The sequence below is a fragment of the Schistocerca americana genome, chromosome 9 (genome assembly GCF_021461395.2).
Source record: "Schistocerca americana isolate TAMUIC-IGC-003095 chromosome 9, iqSchAmer2.1, whole genome shotgun sequence".
Taxonomy (NCBI): Eukaryota; Metazoa; Arthropoda; class Insecta; order Orthoptera; family Acrididae; genus Schistocerca; species Schistocerca americana.
In genome coordinates, this window is record NC_060127.1 from 179,575,076 (window position 1) to 179,593,862 (window position 18,787).

The 18,787-nt window shown below is 43.2% G+C and overlaps 1 protein-coding gene and 1 non-coding gene across 2 annotated transcripts in view; one reads left to right on the forward strand and one right to left on the reverse strand.

The window, feature by feature from the left end:
• LOC124551118 (sensory neuron membrane protein 1-like) overlaps positions 1-18,446 on the forward strand; it is a 291,988-nt gene extending 273,542 nt beyond the window's left edge. The window contains exon 10 of the mRNA XM_047126065.1: positions 17,513-18,446. Within this exon, the coding sequence (XP_046982021.1) occupies positions 17,513-17,758 (246 nt within the window). The 3' untranslated portion in view covers positions 17,759-18,446. The remainder of the gene's footprint in view (positions 1-17,512) is intronic.
• On the reverse strand, positions 16,607-16,680 carry Trnat-ugu. The gene has a single exon. It is a non-coding gene; the product is annotated as a tRNA-Thr (tRNA).
• Positions 18,447-18,787: the final 341 nt, after the last annotated feature.

An 18,787-nucleotide genomic window follows, 5' to 3' on the forward strand; every position in this document is an offset into this window, starting at 1 on the left:
ATCCATCTGACCCAAATTTTCTACTCATTATAAATTATAAGATACATTTTGGTTCCTTGTCCATCATTAAATAAAAGAAATGCATACCTGACCTCTAACAGACTTAGTTCGAATAACTCTCAGTAATTAAGTACGATTACAGAGTGTGAATGATCATAATATTTCACAGTGTGTACACCACTTCAAGAATCATGGCAAACAGAAGCAAACATGTGGAGTATTTCTTGTGTCAAGTGTCACTTCCTATTTCAATTGCTTACGAAAAATGCAGTCTAATAATTGTTAATGGTCTAAACCTCGTAATGGTATGTCATGTCGTTAGCTTCCTTCCTATTAGCATAAATTTATACAGCTTCCATAAAACCTCAGCTCATGTGACTTCAATGACTTTCTTGTACTAATGTCGTTCGTCGAATTATAGCAGTTCATTTTTTTATCTTAAAATGTAAGGCACTGAGCGTAAGCAAAACAAGCAATAGCGAGTAAATATACCAGTGGAGAACAGAATGTCAACAAGTGGATGCAGCTCAATCCCTACAACGAGGCTCTGCCAAGCGAACGATCTATAATTAATCCAATAGTGTGACCTAAACTCTATGTTTATACACAGTATATCAGCATTTCTATACACCAAATTAAAGAGCAGTTATGGCAACAAAACAGAAATGTGTAAATATGTAATCCATACAAAAAGCAGCAAACATATATCTTACGTAATAAACAGGTCATTAGCATCATATCAGCATAAGCAAATAAATGTTCATGTGTCATCCTAATAAGTAAACATGAAGGCGCAAGCAGATAAATGACAAAGTACAACATACATACATAATCATAGTCAGCACAATTAATCAGATAACAATTATAATTTAAATAAATAAGCACAGCAGGCACATAATAGAAAAATATGACATCAGTGAAAAAGCATAGCAGCCAAGCGATGCATAATATACACAAGTTACAACCCAGTTCATTAATCAATAATTGTCAAAATCAGTAAATGTATACAAGCACGTCGCTTCACAAGTAAATCCATAGAACATGAAATTAGCACAAAGTATGAATCACGTAATCGCGAGCAGCAAATTACGTCTAAAGTACGTACCTAAGTGGAAATATGTTACCTGAAAAATGAACTCAATTAACAGTTACCTTTTTTAGTTTATTAGTTTCTTCTTCGAAATTACATTCTTCCTGAAAATTTCTCGATAGCAGGTCGTCTTAACGTCGGACACGCACAGAATTTACCTGAAGGTCTTAAATACTTTATACGCCGTATCCTGCAAAATACTGAATGTTAATAACAGAATTCATCAAGTCACTATAGCTTTATACTGAATTTAGTCGGAGAAATTAAACTGTGTATTTGTTTATGTCTGTCAGTGCATTCGCACTGAGCGCTCGATCAGCTGTAGGCGCGTGACGTAGGAAGCAATTGTTTGCGGTCAACGACTGCCTTGTGCGGCGCGCAGACTTGACTGTTGCTTTGAGTATGTGCCGCCGCCAAAACACAGCGCGGTATCCTTGTACTCTCCGCATGTTTACATCTAGCTGTTAGTTTCTCTAAAGTATGTTATTCCACAAAAATTTTGACGTTTGATATATGATGTATTCCTTTAGAGCGTGGAGATTTAAGAGTTTCTACTTCAACAGTGTTATCATGTATAATTTTGCGAATTCTATATGGACCGTTATAAAGCAGAAAAAATTTGCGACACAAGCCTTTTCCTTTGTGAGACAAACGGTGGGACTTAATTAATACCTTTTGACCAACTAACAAGATTTTTGAACGACCAGGACGTCTAGCTGATTTCTCTCTTCTAGCAGCCGCAGATGCAATATTTTGTAGAGCCAGGTTAACAACTTCAGAATGCCGCAGTTTCCGTGAAGGCGGAAAAGGAATGATTTCAGATATGCGATTTGTCGGTGCTTTATTTTTTAATATCAATAGAGGCGGTAAAGAAGTTGAGTCATTAGGAAGTTCATTCAGAATGTTTTGAAAAATATGAAGATACTGATCCCAAGTTCTGTGATTCTGATGACAATAAAGACGACACAATTTATTGATTTCCTTCATCCATCTCTCTGAAGCGTTAGATTGAGGGTGAAAAAGTGAAATGAAAATTGGTTTAATTTTACGACGCTGTAGAGTACGAAGCCAAATTTTAGAACGAAACTGTGATCCATTATCTGATATAACCTTATCAACATGACCAACTTCTTTAAGAAAATGTTTGATGAAAGCATTAGATACTGAACGAGCTGTTGCTTTGCGTAAAGGTGTAAAACACGCATATTTTGACGTCAACTCCACTGCTACGAAAATGTACGCAAAACCATTAGTAGAACGAACCACTGGACCGAACAAATCGACTGCAGCCATCTCCTTTAATTTCGCTGGAATGACGGGAAACAACGGTGCTCTGTGAGAAATCGTTGGAGGCTTAGCCATTTGACATAATTTGCATTTGGCAAGAACAGATCGAATACGTTTTTCCATATTACTGAAGTAACAATTTTCTCGTAATTTATGAAAGCATTTTCTGGGACCAAAGTGTGCATAACTGAAATGCGTATACCAAATCAATTTATTGACCCACTCATCAGGAATACAAACTAACCAAACGGAGCTGTCGACCGATTTTCGTTTAAAAAGAATGTCATTGCGGACTAAATAATGCTGTCTAATCGCCACGCTTTCCTTTCTCCTCCACTTCTCCTTAATGTCCTTCCAGATTGGATCCTTATTTTGCTCCTTAGCGATGTCCTGGAGCGAAGACGAAATAAAGTTCTCAAACGCAACACCTTGAATATACATCAAACAATAATTGTTTTCCTTGTAGTCCTCTTCAGCACTTTGTTTCAAACCCATAGGTGCACGTGATAAAGCATCGGCAACAATATTAGAAGAACCCTGTATGTAAACAATACTAAAGTCAAATTCCTGTAGGTACAACGCCCATCGTGACAATCTGCCGTGAGTTAATTTTGTTGACATAAGAAATTCCAGAGCTCGATGATCGGTATAAACCTTAGTATGTCTGCCAAACAAAAATGTGCGAAATTTTGTAAAAGCCCAAACAACAGCCAAAGCTTCAAGTTCCGTAATCGAATAATTCTTTTCTGATTTAGAAAGAACACGACTTCCAAATGCAATAGTTTTCTGGACTACAACGCCGTTTTCTTCTATCTCTTGAAATAAATGTGCACCTAGGCCTTTGTATGATGAGTCCGTCGCCAAACAAAATTCTTTAGCTAAATCCGGATGTGAAAGAAGTGGAGCAGCAACTAAAGCATCACGAAGCTGTTCAAATTCTGACTGAGCTTCCTCATCCCAACACCAATTAGATTTCTTTCCGGATAGTTCACATAAACGAGGTGTGGCCAAATCGTCCAATTTAACAAAGCGTCGCAGAAAATTACAGACACCAAGGAAACTACGAACATCACGTTTTGTAGTAGGAACAGCATAATTACGAATAGCGTCTAATTTCTCTGGATCAGGAAGAATACCTTCTGTAGAAATAATGTGACCGAGAAATTTCACCTGAGAACGACCAAATTCAGATTTTTCCAAGTTTACTGTAATGCCAACTTTTGCAAAGATACGTAATAATGAGTCCAAAATTTTGTTGTGTTCACTCCAAGAACGTTTAGCAATAAGAATGTCGTCAACATAAGAAGTAATATTGTCACGAAGATAAACAGGTAAAATTTCATTTAAGCTACGAATGAATGCTGCTGAAGATACAGTAAGTCCAAACGGTAATTTCCGAAATCACATTTGGGTAAATTAGTCAAATCTGGTTATTGTTTACTTACTCACTAGATAGATTGATAGTCGAAGAGTTGGTTTGACAGATGCAAAGAATAGTAAAAGAGTAGGCAGTGGTACAGAAAACTAAAAGGGAAATAGCACCACTACAGCTCGGGGCCCTATGCGCACTGTGGAGGCGGCTTAATAGTACTCTTTGGCGCACTCTCTGGCGTAGTGGCACAGTGTAGCCACCTTTCCCTACATCTACATTTATACTCCGCAAGCCACCCAACGGTGTGTGGCGGAGGGCACTTTACGTGCCACTGTCATTACCTCCCTTTCCTGTTCCAGTCGCGTATGGTTCGCGGGAAGAACGACTGTCTGAAAGCCTCCGTGCGCGCTCTAATCTCTCTAATTTTACATTCGTGATCTCCTCGGGAGGTATAAGTAGGGGGAAGCAATATATTCGATACCTCATCCAGAAAAGCACCCTCTCGAAACCTGGCGAGCAAGCTACACCGAGATGTAGAGCGCCTCTCTTGCAGAGTCTGCCACTTGAGTTTGCTAAACATCTCCGTAACGCTATCACGCTTACCAAATAACCCTGTGACGAAACGTGCCGCTCTTCTTTGGATCTTCTCTATCTCCTCCGTCAACCCGATCTGGTACGGATCCCACACTGATGAGCAATACTCAAGTATATGTCGAACGAGTGTTTTGTAAGCCACCTCCTTTGTTGATGGAGTACATTTTCTAAGGACTCTCCCAATGAATCTCAACCTGGCACCCGCCTTACCAACAATTAATTTTATATGATCATTCCACTTCAAATCGTTCCGCACGCATACTCCCAGATATTTCACAGAAGTAACTGCTACCAGTGTTTGTTCCGCTATCATATAATCATACAATAAAGGATCCTTCTTTCTATGTATTCGCAATACATCACATTTATCTATGTTAAGGGACAGTTGCCACTCCCTGCACCAAGTGCCTATCCGCTGCAGATCTTCCTGCATTTCGCTACAATTCTCTAAAGCTGCAACTTCTCTGTATACTACAGCATCATCCGCGAAAAGCCGCGTAGAATTTCCGACACTATCTACTAGGTCATTTATATATATTGTGAAAAGCAATGGTCCCATAACACTCCCCTGTGGCACGCCAGAGATTACCTTAACGTCTGTAGACGTCTCTCCATTGATAACAACATGCTGTGTTCTGTTTGCTAAAAACTCTTCAATCCAGCCACACAGCTGATCTGATATCCGTAGGCTCTTACTTTGTTTATCAGGCGACAGTGCGGAACTGTACCGAACGCCTTCCGGAAGCCAAGGAAAATAGCATCTACCTGGGAACCTGTATCTAATATTTTCTGGGTCTCATGAACAAATAAAGCGAGTTGGGTCTCACACGATCGCTGTTTCCGGAATCCATGTTGATTCCTACAGAGTAGATTCTGGGTTTCCAAAAACGACATGATACGCGAGCAAAAAACATGTTCTAAAATTATACAACAGATCGACGTCAGAGATATAAGTCTATAGTTTTGCGCATCTGCTCGAAGACCCTCCTTGAAGACTGGGACTACCTGTGCTCTTTTCCAATCATTTGGAACCTTCCGTTCCTCTAGAGACTTGCGGTACACGGCTGTTAGAAGGGGGGCAAGTTCTTTCGCGTACTCTGTGTAGAATCGAATTGGTATCCCGTCAGGTCCAGTGGACTTTCCTCTGTTGAATGATTCCAGTTGCTTTTCTATTCCATGGACACTTATTTCGATGTCAGCCATTTTTTCGTTTGTGCGAGAATTTAGAGAAGGAACTGCAGTCCGGTCTTCCTCTGTGAAACAGCTTTGGAAAAAGGTGTTTAGTATTTCAGCTTTACGCGTGTCATCCTCTGTTTCAATGCCATCATCATCCCGGAGTGTCTGGATATGCTGTTTCGAGCCACTTACTGATTTAACGTAAGACCAGAACTTCTTAGGATTTTCTGTCAAGTCGGTACATAGAATTTTACTTTCGAATTCACTGAACGCTTTACGCATAGCCCTCCTTACGCTAACTTTGACATCGTTTAGCTTCTGTTTGTCTGAGAGCTTTTGGCTGCATTTAAACTTGGAATGGAGCTCTCTTTGCTTTCGCAGTAGTTTCATAACCTTGTTGTTGAACCACGGTGGGTTTTTCCCGTCCCTCACAGTTTTACTCGGCACGTACCTGTCTAAAACGCATTTTACGATTGCCTTGAACTTTTTCCATAAACACTCAACATTGTCAGTGTCGGAACAGAAATTTCCGATTTGATCTGTTAGGTAGTCTGAAATCTGCCTTCTATTACTCTTGCTAAACAGATAAACCTTCCTCCCTTTTTTTATATTCCTATTTACCGTAACGGGTCATCAAAAATCAATAACTGGTCATCAAAAATAAATTGTAATCAGCAATCGTTGTTCTTATATACTTCATGCTACTCTAGATCGCCGCCATACTTGAGTGATGTCAATCAAACATGATAGATGGAAGTCGTTCAAATCAATCCCACTGAGATGCAGCGACCGTCAGAACCATGTAAGGTCGCACATCCCAGGAAAGGTAAACCCTAAGTACAACGGCACGGTCTGGGAAAAATGTGGGTCTTGAATCATCCTCCTGAACAGTCATCAGAAGCTAATGGCGACTCTAGTACTCGCCATACGAGGGTATCATCTTTGGCTACAGGTGCAGTCCGTTGTTCACCCTACCATCGATATACAAAAAACATACACTGTGTTGACAACACGATGACAACGTGACGCCACCGCCTTTGGTCAAAAGACGACGTCTGTCTTGTCGAAATCAGTTTCGACATCATGGAATGCTTAAGGGATAGTGTTGTGTAAATTTAAGAAACAAGAGGAAACATGACGAGGGACAAATTTTGACAATGACTAAAACAGAAAAGAAAACATACCAAATGATCGAGGATCAAGATTGGCTTGCCAGACATATATATGACTGTAATGAAGATGAAATGCTTAAAGTAACTTGGTACACATATACACCATCGACGGGTACGTAAACGATTAGAGTTGCAATTCTCTGCACTGGTAGATGGCCACCAGGCTCAAATGGCTCTGAGCACTATGGGACTTAACATCTGAAGTGATCAGTCCCCTAGAACTTTTTTTTTTTTTTTTGGTCATCAGTCTACTGACTGGTTTGATGCGGCCCGCCACGAATTCCTTTCCTGTGCTAACCTCTTCATCTCAGAGTAGCACTTACAACCTACGTCCTCAATTATTTGCTTGACGTATTCCAGTCTCTGTCTTCCTCTACAGTTTTTGCCCTCTACAGCTCCCTCTAGTACCATGGAAGTCATTCCCTCATGTCTTAGCAGATGTCCTATCATCCTGTCCCTTCTCCTTATCAGTGTTTTCCACATATTCCTTTCCTCTCCGATTCTGCGTAGAACCTCCTCATTCCTTACCTTATCAGTCCACCTAATTTTCAACATTCGTCTATAGCACCACATCTCAAATGCTTCGATTCTCTTCTGTTCCGGTTTTCCCACAGTCCATGTTTCACTACCATACAATGCTGTACTCCAGACGTACATCCTCAGAAATTTCTTCCTCAAATTAAGGCCGGTATTTGATATTAGTAGACCTCTTGGCAAGAAATGCCTTTTTTGCCATAGCGAGTCTGCTTTTAATGTCCTCCTTGCTCCATCCGTCATTGGTTATTTTACTGCCTAGGTAGCAGAATTCCTTAATTTCATTGACTTCGTGACCATCAATCCTGATGTTAAGTTTCTCGCCCTTCTCATTTCTACTACTTCTCATTACCTTCGTCTTTCTCCGATTTACTCTCCAACCATACTGTGCACTCATTAGACTGTTCATTCCGTTCAGCAGATCATTTAATCCTTCACTCAGGATAGCAATGTCATCAGCGAATCGTATCATTGATATCCTTTCACCTTGTATTTTAATTCCACTCCTGAACCTTTCTGTTATTTCCATCATTGCTTCCTCGATGTACGGATTGAAGAGTAGGGGCGAAAGGCTACAGCCTTGTCTTACACCCTTCTTAATACGAGCACTTCGTTCTTGATCGTCCACTCTTATTATTCCCTCTTGGTTGTTGTACATATTGTATATGACCCGTCTCTCCCTATAGCTTACCCCTACTTTTTTCAGAATCTCGAACAGCTTGCATCATTTTATATTGTCGAACGCTTTTTCCAGGTCGACAAATCCTATGAAAGTGTCTTGATTTTTCTTTAGCCTTGCTTCCATTATTAGCCGTAACGTCAGAATTGCCTCTCTCGTCCCTTTACTTTTCCTAAAGCCAAACTGATCGTCACCTAGCGCATTCTCAATGTTCTTTTCCATTCTTCTGTATATTATTCTTGTAAGCAGCTTCCATGCATGAGCTGTTAAGCTGATTGTGCGATAATTCTCGCACTTGTCAGCTCTTGCCGTCTTCGGAATTGTATGGATGATGTCATTCCGAAAGTCAGATGGTATATCGCAAGACTCATATATTCTACACACCAACGTGAATAGTCGTTTTGTTGCCACTTGCCCCAATGATTTTAGAAATTCTGATGGAATGTTATCTATCCCTCCTGCCTTATTTTACCGTAAGTCCTCCAAAGATCTTTTAAATTCCGATTCTAATACTGGATCCCCCATCTCTTCTAAATCGACTCCTGTTTCTTCTTCTATCACATCAGACAAATCTTCACCCTCATAGAGGCTTTCAATGTATTCTTTCCACCTATCTGCTCCCTCCTCTGCATTTAACAGTGGAATTCCCGTTGCACTCTTAATGTTACCATCGTTGCTTTTAATGTCACCAAAGGTTGTTTTGACTTTCCTGTATGTTGAGTCTGTCCTTCCGACAATCATATCTTTCTCGATGTCTTCACATTTTTCCTGCAGCCATTTCGTCTTAGCTTCCCTGCACTTCCTAATTATTTCATTCCTCAGCGACCTGTATTTCTGTATTCCTGATTTTCCCGGAACCTGTTTGTACTTCCACCTTTCATCAATCAACTGAAGTATTTCTTCTGTTACCTATGGTTTCTTCGCAGCTACCATCTTTGTACCTATGTTTTCCATCCCAACTTCTATGATGGACCTTTTTAGAGATGTCCATTACTCTTCAACTGTAGTGCCTGCTGCGGTATTCCTTATTGCTGTATCTATAGCGTTAGAGAACTTCAAACGCTTCTCGTCATTCCTTAGTACTTCCGTATCCCACTTCTTTGCGTATTGATTCTTCCTGACTAATGTCTTGAACTTCAACCTACTCTTCATCACTACTATATTGTGATCTGAGTCTATATCTGCTCCTGGGTACGCCTTACAATCCAGTATCTGATTTCGGAATCTCTGTGTGACCATGATGTAATCTAATTGAAATCTTCCCGTCTCTCCCGGCCTTTTCCAAGTATACCTCCTCCTCTTGTGATTCTTGAACAGGGTATTCGCTATTACTAGCTGAAACTTGTTACAGAACTCAATTAGTCTTTCTCCTCTTTCATTCCTTGTCCCAAGCCCATATTCTCCTGTAACCTTTTCTTCTACTCCTTCCCCTACAACTGCATTCCAGTCGCCCATGACTACTAGATTTTCGTTCCCCTTTACATACTGCATTACCCTTTCAATATCGTCATACACTTTCTCTATCTGTTCATCTTCAGCTTGCGACGTCGGCATGTATACCTGAACTATCGTTGTCGGTGTTGGTCTGCTGTCGATTCTGATTAGAACAACCCGGTCACTGAACTGTTCACAGTAACACACCCTCTGCTCTACCTTCCTATTCATAACGAATCCTACACCTGTTATACAATTTTCTGCTGCTGTTGATATTACCCGTTACTCATCTGACCAGAAATCCTTGTTTTCCTTCCACTTCACTTCACTGACGCCTACTATATCTAGATTGAGCCTTTGCATTTCCCTTTTCAGATTTTCTAGTTTCCCTACCACGTTCAAGCTTCTGACATTCCACGGCCCGACTCTTAGAACGTTATCTTTTTCTCATGGTAACCTCCCCCGTGGCAGTCCCCTCCCGGAGATCCGAATGGGGGACTATTCCGGAATCTTTTACCAATGGAGAGATCATCATGACACTTCTTCAATTACAGGCCACATGTCCTGTGGATACACGTTACGTGTCTTTAATGCAGTGGTTTCCATTGTCTTCTGCATCCTCATGTCGTTGATCATTTCTGATTCTTCCGCCTTTAGGGGCAATTTCCCACCCCTAGGACAAGAGAGTGCCCTGAACCTCTATCCACTCCTCCGCCCTCTTTGACAAGGCCGTTGGCAGAATGAGGCTGACTTCTTATGCCGGAAGTCTTCGGCCGCCAATGCTGATTATTTATCAAAATTTAGGCAGTGGCGGGGATCGAACCCGGGACCGAAGACGTTTTTGATTATGAATCAAAGACGCTAACCCCTTTTTTTTTAATCTCATTTTGTTCGCTTTTGTTCGTTTAATCTGCTCGGGGCGGACGTCGTAAGACATCCGTTTAAGTTCGTTGTTGATCGATTAACTCAGTTTTTTTATTAGAGAGGGCTGCTAACCCTCTGACCGAACACGCTGAGCTACCGTGCCGGCGCCCTAGACGACGGGTCTAGGTCATAGTTCGTAGTAATTGACGGAAAGTCATCGAATAAAACAGAAATGATTTGTGGCGTTCCCCAAGGTAGTGTTATAGGCCCTTTGCTGTTCATTTCCTATATTAACGATTTTGGAGACAATCTGAGCAGCCGTCTTCGGTTGTTTGCATATGACGCTGTCGTGTATCGAATAATAAAGTCATCAGAAGACCAAAACAAATTGAAAAACGATTTAGAAAAGGTATCTGAATGTTACGAAAAGTGGCAGTTGACCCTAAATAACGAAAAGTGTGAGATCATCCACATGAGTGGTAAAAGGAACAGCTTACACTTCGGTTACACGATAAATCAGTCTAATCAAGAAGCCGTAAATTCAACTAAATACCTAGGTATTACAATTACGAACAACTTAAATTGGAAGGGACACATAGAAAATGTTGTGGGAAAGGCTAACCAAAGACTGCGTTTTATTGGCAAGACACTTAGAAAATGTAACATACCTACTAAGGAGACTGCCTACACTACGTTTGTCCGTCCTCTTTTAGGATACTGCTGCGCATTGTGGGATCCGTACCAGACACGACTGACGGAGTACATCGAAAAAGTTCAAAGAAAGACAGCACGTTTTGTATTATCGCAAAATATGGGAGAGAGTGTCAGAGAAATGATACAGGATTTGGCTTGGGAATTATTAAAAGAAAGACGTTTTTCGTTGCGACGGAATCTTCACACGAAATTCAAATCACCAACTTTCTCCTCCGAATGCGAAAATAGTTTGTTGACGCCGAACTACATAGGGAGGAACGATCACCTAGATAAAATAAGGGAAATCAGAGCTCGTACTGGAAGATAGATATAGGTGTTCATTCTTTCCGCGCGCTATACGTAATTGGAATAATAGAGAATTGTGAAGGAGGTTCGATGAACCCTCTGCCAGGCACTTAAATGTGATTTGCAGAGTATCCTTGTAGCTGTACCTGAATGTGAAAGTGGGCATGACGGTGCATGCATGAAAATGAAATCTTTGGAATCGTCGTGAATTTGAGGACAGAACCAGTTTCGCAGGATGTCTAGGTATGACATTCCTGTCACAATTCCCTCCGAAAAAAAAGTAAGGCCGTAAACCAGTTTCGGTGAGTCTCTTTCTTGTTCGACGAGGATGCCAGGATGTTGCGACCCTCTAATTTTTGCGTTATGGTGGTTTACTTTACCCGATCGATGAAACGTCGATTCGTCCGAAACGACGACTCGTTCGAGAAAAGTGTTCTTTGCCATATCCTGGAGAACGAAATGCAAACTTCATTCCTTCTGTTAGGGTCGCCAGAACGCAATGCACCAGTAGCTGCATCTTGTAAGACCTCACATGCAGCCGTCGTTTCAGAACACGCCACACCGTCGTTTGAGGAAGTTGAAGTTCCTGTCCTGCCCGTTTTGTAGACTTCCGAGGGCTGCATGTGAACTCATATCGGATATGCTCGACATTTTCATCAGACGTAGGTAGCTCACAAGTGCTCTTCATTTTATACAAGCAACAAACTTCCAAGAATTTTTTATGCCAGTCGTAAATATGTTTGTGCAATGGCGGCTCCTTGCTAAATCGACAGCGGAATGCGCGTTGCACTTGAACAGTGGATTGACTTTGCGCAAATTCCGACACGCGAAATGATCTCTCTTGTGATGTAGTCGCAATGTTACTACAAACAAACAGCAAGGCAGCTGAGTCAAAATTTTGGACCCTCTTCCGTCCAGTGACATGCGCAGTACGTTTCTATCTTGTCCAGTTTGTCTCTAATAAAAAGTCGAATCTTTCTCTCTCTCTTCTCAGCTATCACAGGCCCTATAGACCACGCGCTGCATCTACGATCTGCTTCCACCGCCTTCTATCTCTCGCAGCCTCTCTCCACCCAGCGGAAATTCCTAATGCTGCGATGTCCTTCTCTATGTCATCTTTCCACCTTGTACGAGGTCGGCCCAATGGTCTTGTTGCCTGGAGAGTTCCTTGAAATGCTTTCTTGGTGATTCTGTTGTTTTCCATTCTGGCAACATGTCCAGCACATTGCAATCTCCTACTTTTTAATTTCTGGATGATAGTGGGTTGCTTCATTAACTGATAAATTTAATTGTTCTTTCGAATTCTCCATGCGTCATTCTTCAACACAGGTCCCCAGATTTTTCTCATTACTTTTCTTTCGAAAACATTCAGTTTTTCTCTTTGATTCTTTGTACGCGTCCAGATTTCTGAACCGTATAGTACTATGGGGCAGATAATAGTGTTGTATATCTTCACCTTTGTGATGTTTGACAAAGCTTTACTTTTGAGTGGGTTGCTTAGTGAGTACAGACATCTTGACGCTGAAGCTATTCTTTCATTTGTATCCATTGTTATGATATTTTTGCTGTTGAAACGTGATCAAAGGTATTTAAACTGGAGAACTTTTCTGAATTTAGAATGTTGTTCAGTTTCAATGCTTTCCCATATTTTTAAATCACCCTGTATTGCGATGTTATATCGATAATTGTAAGTAGGAATTATTAGGCTGTCCTGCTTAAAATACACTCCTGGAAACTGAAATAAGAACACCGTGAATTCATTGTCCCAGGAAGGGGAAACTTTATTGACACATTCCTGGGGTCAGAAACATCACATGATCACACTGACAGAACCACAGGCACATAGACACAGGCAACAGAGCATGCACAATGTCGGCACTAGTACAGTGTATATCCACCTTTCGCAGCAATGCAGGCTGCTATTCTCCCATGGAGACGATCGTAGAGATGCTGGATGTAGTCCTGTGGAACGGCTTGCCATGCCATTTCCACCTGGCGCCTCAGTTGGACCAGCGTTCGTGCTGGACGTGCAGACCGCGTGAGACGACGCTTCATCCAGTCCCAAACATGCTCAATGGGGGACAGATCCGGAGATCTTGCTGGCCAGGGTAGTTGACTTACACCTCCTAGAGCACGTTGGGTGGCACGGGATACATGCGGACGTGCATTGTCCTGTTGGAACAGCAAGTTCCCTTGCCGGTCTAGGAATGGTAGAACGATGGGTTCGATGACGGTTTGGATGTACCGTGCACTATTCAGTGTCCCCTCGACGATCACCAGTGGTGTACGGCCAGTGTAGGAGATCGCTCCCCACACCATGATGCCGGGTGTTGGCCCTGTGTGCCTCGGTCGTATGCAGTCCTGATTGTGGCGCTCACCTGCACGGCACCAAACACGCATACGACCATCATTGGCACCAAGGCAGAAGCGACTCTCATCGCTGAAGACGACACGTCTCCATTCGTCCCTCCATTCACGCCTGTCGCGACGCCACTGGAGGCGGGCTGCACGATGTTTGGGCGTGAGCGGAAGACGGCCTAACGGTGTGCGGGACCGTAGCCCAGCTTCATGGAGACGGTTGCGAATGGTCCTCGCCGATACCCCAGGAGCAACAGTGTCCCTAATTTGCTGGGAAGTGGCGGTGCGGTCCCCTACGGCACTGCGTAGGATCCTACGGTCTTGGCGTGCATCCGTGCGTCGCTGCGGTCCGGTCCCAGGTCGACGGGCACGTGCACCTTCCGCCGACCACTGGCGACAACATCGATGTACTGTGGAGACCTCACGCCCCACGTGTTGAGCAATTCGGCGGTACGTCCACCCGGCCTCCCGCATGTCCACTATACGCCCTCGCTCAAAGTCCGTCAACTGCACGTACGGTTCACGTCCACGCTGTCGCGGCATGCTACCAGTGTTAAAGACTGCGATGGAACTCCGTATGCCACGGCAAACTGGCTGACACTGACGGCGGCGGTGCACAAATGCTGCGCAGCTAGCGCCATTCGACGGCCAACACCGCGGTTCCTGGTGTGTCCGCTGTGCCGTGCGTGTGATCATTGCTTGTACAGCCCTCTCGCAGTGTCCGGAGCAAGTATGGTGGGTCTGACACACCGGTGTCAATGTGTTCTTTTTTCCATTTCCAGGAGTGTACTTTTTTAGTCATCCAAACTTAAATTTTCTGTATTTCTGACGTGTTCTTTTGCAGACAGTACTTTAGAAGGCCTGTATTACCGAAATTGTACAACGGCACGAACCGTAATAAAAAAAGGGTTTTCAATAAGTAGTGTAACACTTTTTTTCTGGAAGTAGGTTAGTTTTGTTCAGGATTCCAATACACCATATTCTTTTGCCTACAAAGCCATGTTTATCAACATAATTTCTGTTCAAGGCTACGGCTTTATGCTAACTTCTCGCTGCATCAGTAATTTCCCCATCATCCCCTTACTGCTTCCCAAGCAGTGCCTCCTTAATTGGGTCAAAGAGATAAACGTCGGGAGCCCCGAGATCCGGGTTCTGCGGTGTATGAGGAACAGCAATCCAGTGAAGTTTTTTAGGCTCCTTTCGGATGCACAAACTTGAGTGAGACCTTGTGTTGTCATGGAGAAGAAGAAGCTCGTTTACCTGTGGCATCGAACATGCCGAGTCTTTTTTTCAATTTCCTGAGGGTAACACAATACTCTTCAGAGTTGATCGTTACACCATGAGGGAGGACATCAGACAGAATAACCCCTTCATAGTGTCAGAAGACTGTCGCCAAGGTACTGCTTTCAAATTTTCCTTCGGATGAATGGTGCAGTGGTGCCATTTTGTTTGCGGTTCTGAGTGATTGTCCCATGTTCTAATGTCAGTGTGACATTGTTAGACAAAAAATTACCGCCATGAGCATTGTAACGCGGAAGCAATTATGATAAGATGGTTCTTCGTTGCTCGTTATGGTTTTCTATTAGACAGCGTGGAACCCAGCGGCTCACACCTTTGAGTACCCCATCTGGTGGATGAGTGTGTCAGGACTATCAACAGAGACCTCCAGTCGTGCAGCGAAGTGTTTGGTTGTGATCTGTCGATCACCTCGACTGAGAGTGTCCACACGTTCCACCATTGCAGGAGTAACAGCTGCTGCAGCCGGCAGGCACAGGCATGCGCAACTCCGTTGTGATTACGACTGACGCCTCGCCAACGACTCACCGTGCTTTTGTTCACTGCCAGGTCTCCGTAGACATCCTGCGAGCTCCTATGAATATCTGCGATTCTCTTGTTTTCATCCAAAAGAAACTCATTGAGATCTCTCTATTTGGAACGTACCTTCCATACAGACTTGAAAATTACGTATAGTGCTGCCACCTGTCGGAAATTTATGAAACTATAGCAGTTGAGGCGAGAAATTTTTCATGATGTCGCACATAAACACCGCAAGCAAAACTGGCCGAAAAAAATGTTTTGCATTACTCATAGAACGCCCCTCGCACATGTTAATTAAGCAAGAGTCGAGATGGAAGTATCTGAAACACCCCGCTAAACCCGCACTACAGGACAGGTAGTTTAAGTTGTGGAAAGGGGCCAAAATAAGCGGCTGTCAGTTACACTCGAACATACAAGCTTTTATTTGATCAAACATTACAAGAGCAAAGAATTATAAAAAAAAACACAGATCTAGTTTGGAACTTAATTAGCGGCTGAATGCGCCGTACAATCTCATGCCTTAAGGGCAAGACCACTTTAGTTTAAAAACGGCTGAAAGGCAATATCTTAAAGCTCAACCAAATTCAGAAACTTAAAACCCAAAGCCTTATCTTAAGACAGTTCCTTAATTAGGCTGAAGGCCCTAAGAATCTGACACTTCAAGAGCAAACAAATTCAAAATCGGTTGAAGGCCCAACACTTAAGACTCAATAACATTAATTTTAAAAAGGCCTAAGGCTTTACATAAAACAGTTCTTAAATTGGGCTGAAGACCGAAACCATCTGACGCCTTAAGGGCAAAACAACCTTAATCTAAAAATCGACTAGAAGCCATACAAGTCCAAGCGACAATAACAAACAAGGAAAAGGCAGTACATCCAAGGGCGCCCAGAAGTTCCGAGATCGGCCTGGAATTCAAACACTAACGCTAGCTTAGGTGAGACAGGCAGTCGCCCCAACCATAGGCGATCCAAAGACAACCCAACCGACAGACAGTCAACGGACCCACCAACAAGATAACCTCCGCTTCACCCAATCAGCACACAACAGGGAGTTCAATGGAACAACATAGAAGGTTTATTAAGATGGTATCTGTTCTTTCGGACATGTCCGAAAGAACAGATACCATCGGTGACCAAGCAGGTCGTTAGAATGAAATTACAATGAAATGAAGACCCTTAGCTGCTTACAGGCGTTGACATACGTCAACGGGGACAGATGAAAATGTGTGCCCCGACCGGGACTCGAACCCGGGATCTTCTGCTTACATGGCAGACGCTCTATCCATCTGAGCCACCGAGGACACAGAGGATAGCTCGACTTCAGGGATTTATCGCTGGCAGGTAATCAGAATGTTAACGGTCACAAGGCAGAAGATTCCGCTGGTGCACTTCAATTCAAATAACCGAATACAGATAAACTCCACTGGAGGGTGACTAAAAATTGCCATCTTGAAAACACACGTTGTTGGTCGCGGGAATATCCCAACAGCCGACAACGAACTCCAAACGACACAAAGTGAACAGTCGTGACTTGCTGGTAGAATCGGTGAGCCACGAACCTCGTAGCAATGGGAACAGCACCACGCACTCCAACACCACGTAGAGGCCGCCAGCGGGGCCGGCCAAATATGTGCCGCAGAGGTTTCCTCGCTGCTCCACGCCAACCGACGAACTGCCCACACACAGCCCAGCCGAAAATTATAAGCGCCAGGCCAAAGATAGTCCACTTGGAAAGAGAGGATAACAGCATAATCGCGATAACCGTGGGAGATTAAACACAGAATAGCAACCAAAGTTTAGTCCAACGCATAGCATGATCAAGCCATGGCTCACTTTGGTTTTTCTAAGGAAATGTTTTGCAGCAGCCATGGAATCATGACGCTGACATTGTGAAAAGTACAGCTGCGGAGATAGTACTTTGTTAACATTTTTATTTGTCTATTTTGTGAAATGGAAAAATTGAGGCTTCAGAAAGTGAACTTCCTACATGAAATTTTCCAGAATCTGGTCTATGTGGGTAACATTATCGTTGAAGACTTTTGGTCTGTGTTATGTGAAAGAGATTTGTTTCATTTGCTGTATAAGTAGATGTCAGCAGTCCCCAATGCTCATGAAGTGTTTCCTTTTCCGTAGGGCCTCGCACTGGAGGAGAAGTACGTATCGACACTGCGCATGTTGTTCCGCATGCAGGGCATCATGTCTGGCGCCAAGTGGACGCTGATGGCGGTTGGTGTGGGGATGGCTGGCGCAGGGGGCTACCTGCACTTCAAGCGGCGCAAGGAGCTGGTCGTGGGGCCCGCCGAGCCCAAGAAGGTCGTCACTGGACGCGACACTACGGGCCACCCCATCACGCTGGAGAGCTCCCACTCCAGATACTAGTCCTGGACACTCCAGGCCATCCCACTGGGCGTGACAGCTCCCACTACACAGACTTGGAAGGTCGCAGCTGGACTTACCGACTCCCCAGGCCGTCCCCTCAGCGAGACAGCACCAGAAGCTGATGGACCTGGTGGCTCTTAAGGGAAGCCTGATTCTACCATCTTCAGGATCCTGCTGTGGAGCTGTAGTTGTAGAAACTAATGTTCCTTTTCCTAGGCTGATGAATTCTGTGCACCACATTGGGCAATGCTCCCAAACACCTTCGGCCATCACCATGCACCACATAGCGGTTCAGGCCACAACACTCAAGCTGTTTGCAACTTGCAGTAGCAATGGTTATCGCTACGTTGCTCTGATCCAACGACATAACTCCTACGTAGATCGCTTTGCTTGTAGAGATTTATCAGCATAAATTACTGCAGTTTTGTCTTGAGATTTATTAACTTCCACCTAAACAACTGATATGGTCAACATCGTTAATCTATATTTACAAGTGTCTGCATGTAAAGTAAACTGTTGTTAACCGTAAGCAAGTCTGAAACAGTTTATATCGCGATACAGGGTCTTTAACTTTCCTATCTACCGAGATATTGAAGCAACTGCTGCTCTTACAACGACGCTATGTACCTTCCTGTCCTCATACTTTCTGTGCCGTTTGGTAACGTTGTAAACCTTGCGGTCGTCGTCAATACGTATCACAAAAAACATTTAGTAATTTTGTTACTGCTGTAATTCACGATTGGTTCTTCTTGCGGCCGCCCACTGTAAGATGTTATTATCCGATCCTCAGGGAACACAACAGCGAACATTTATGATGGTAGGGTTTGTGCATGTGAACGCTATTTTTTTGTATGCATTGCTGAAACACGTCAAGTGACGTAAGAACTTACTGTATTGTTGTCACAGCCTAAACCTGTTTCCATCTTCAACCCTTGCTTTCTACAATGAGTCTTAGTTACTGTACGCACTTTTAATTACAGTTGTTAAATATAAAGGCACGACATTTTGTCTAGAATGATTCATAACTTT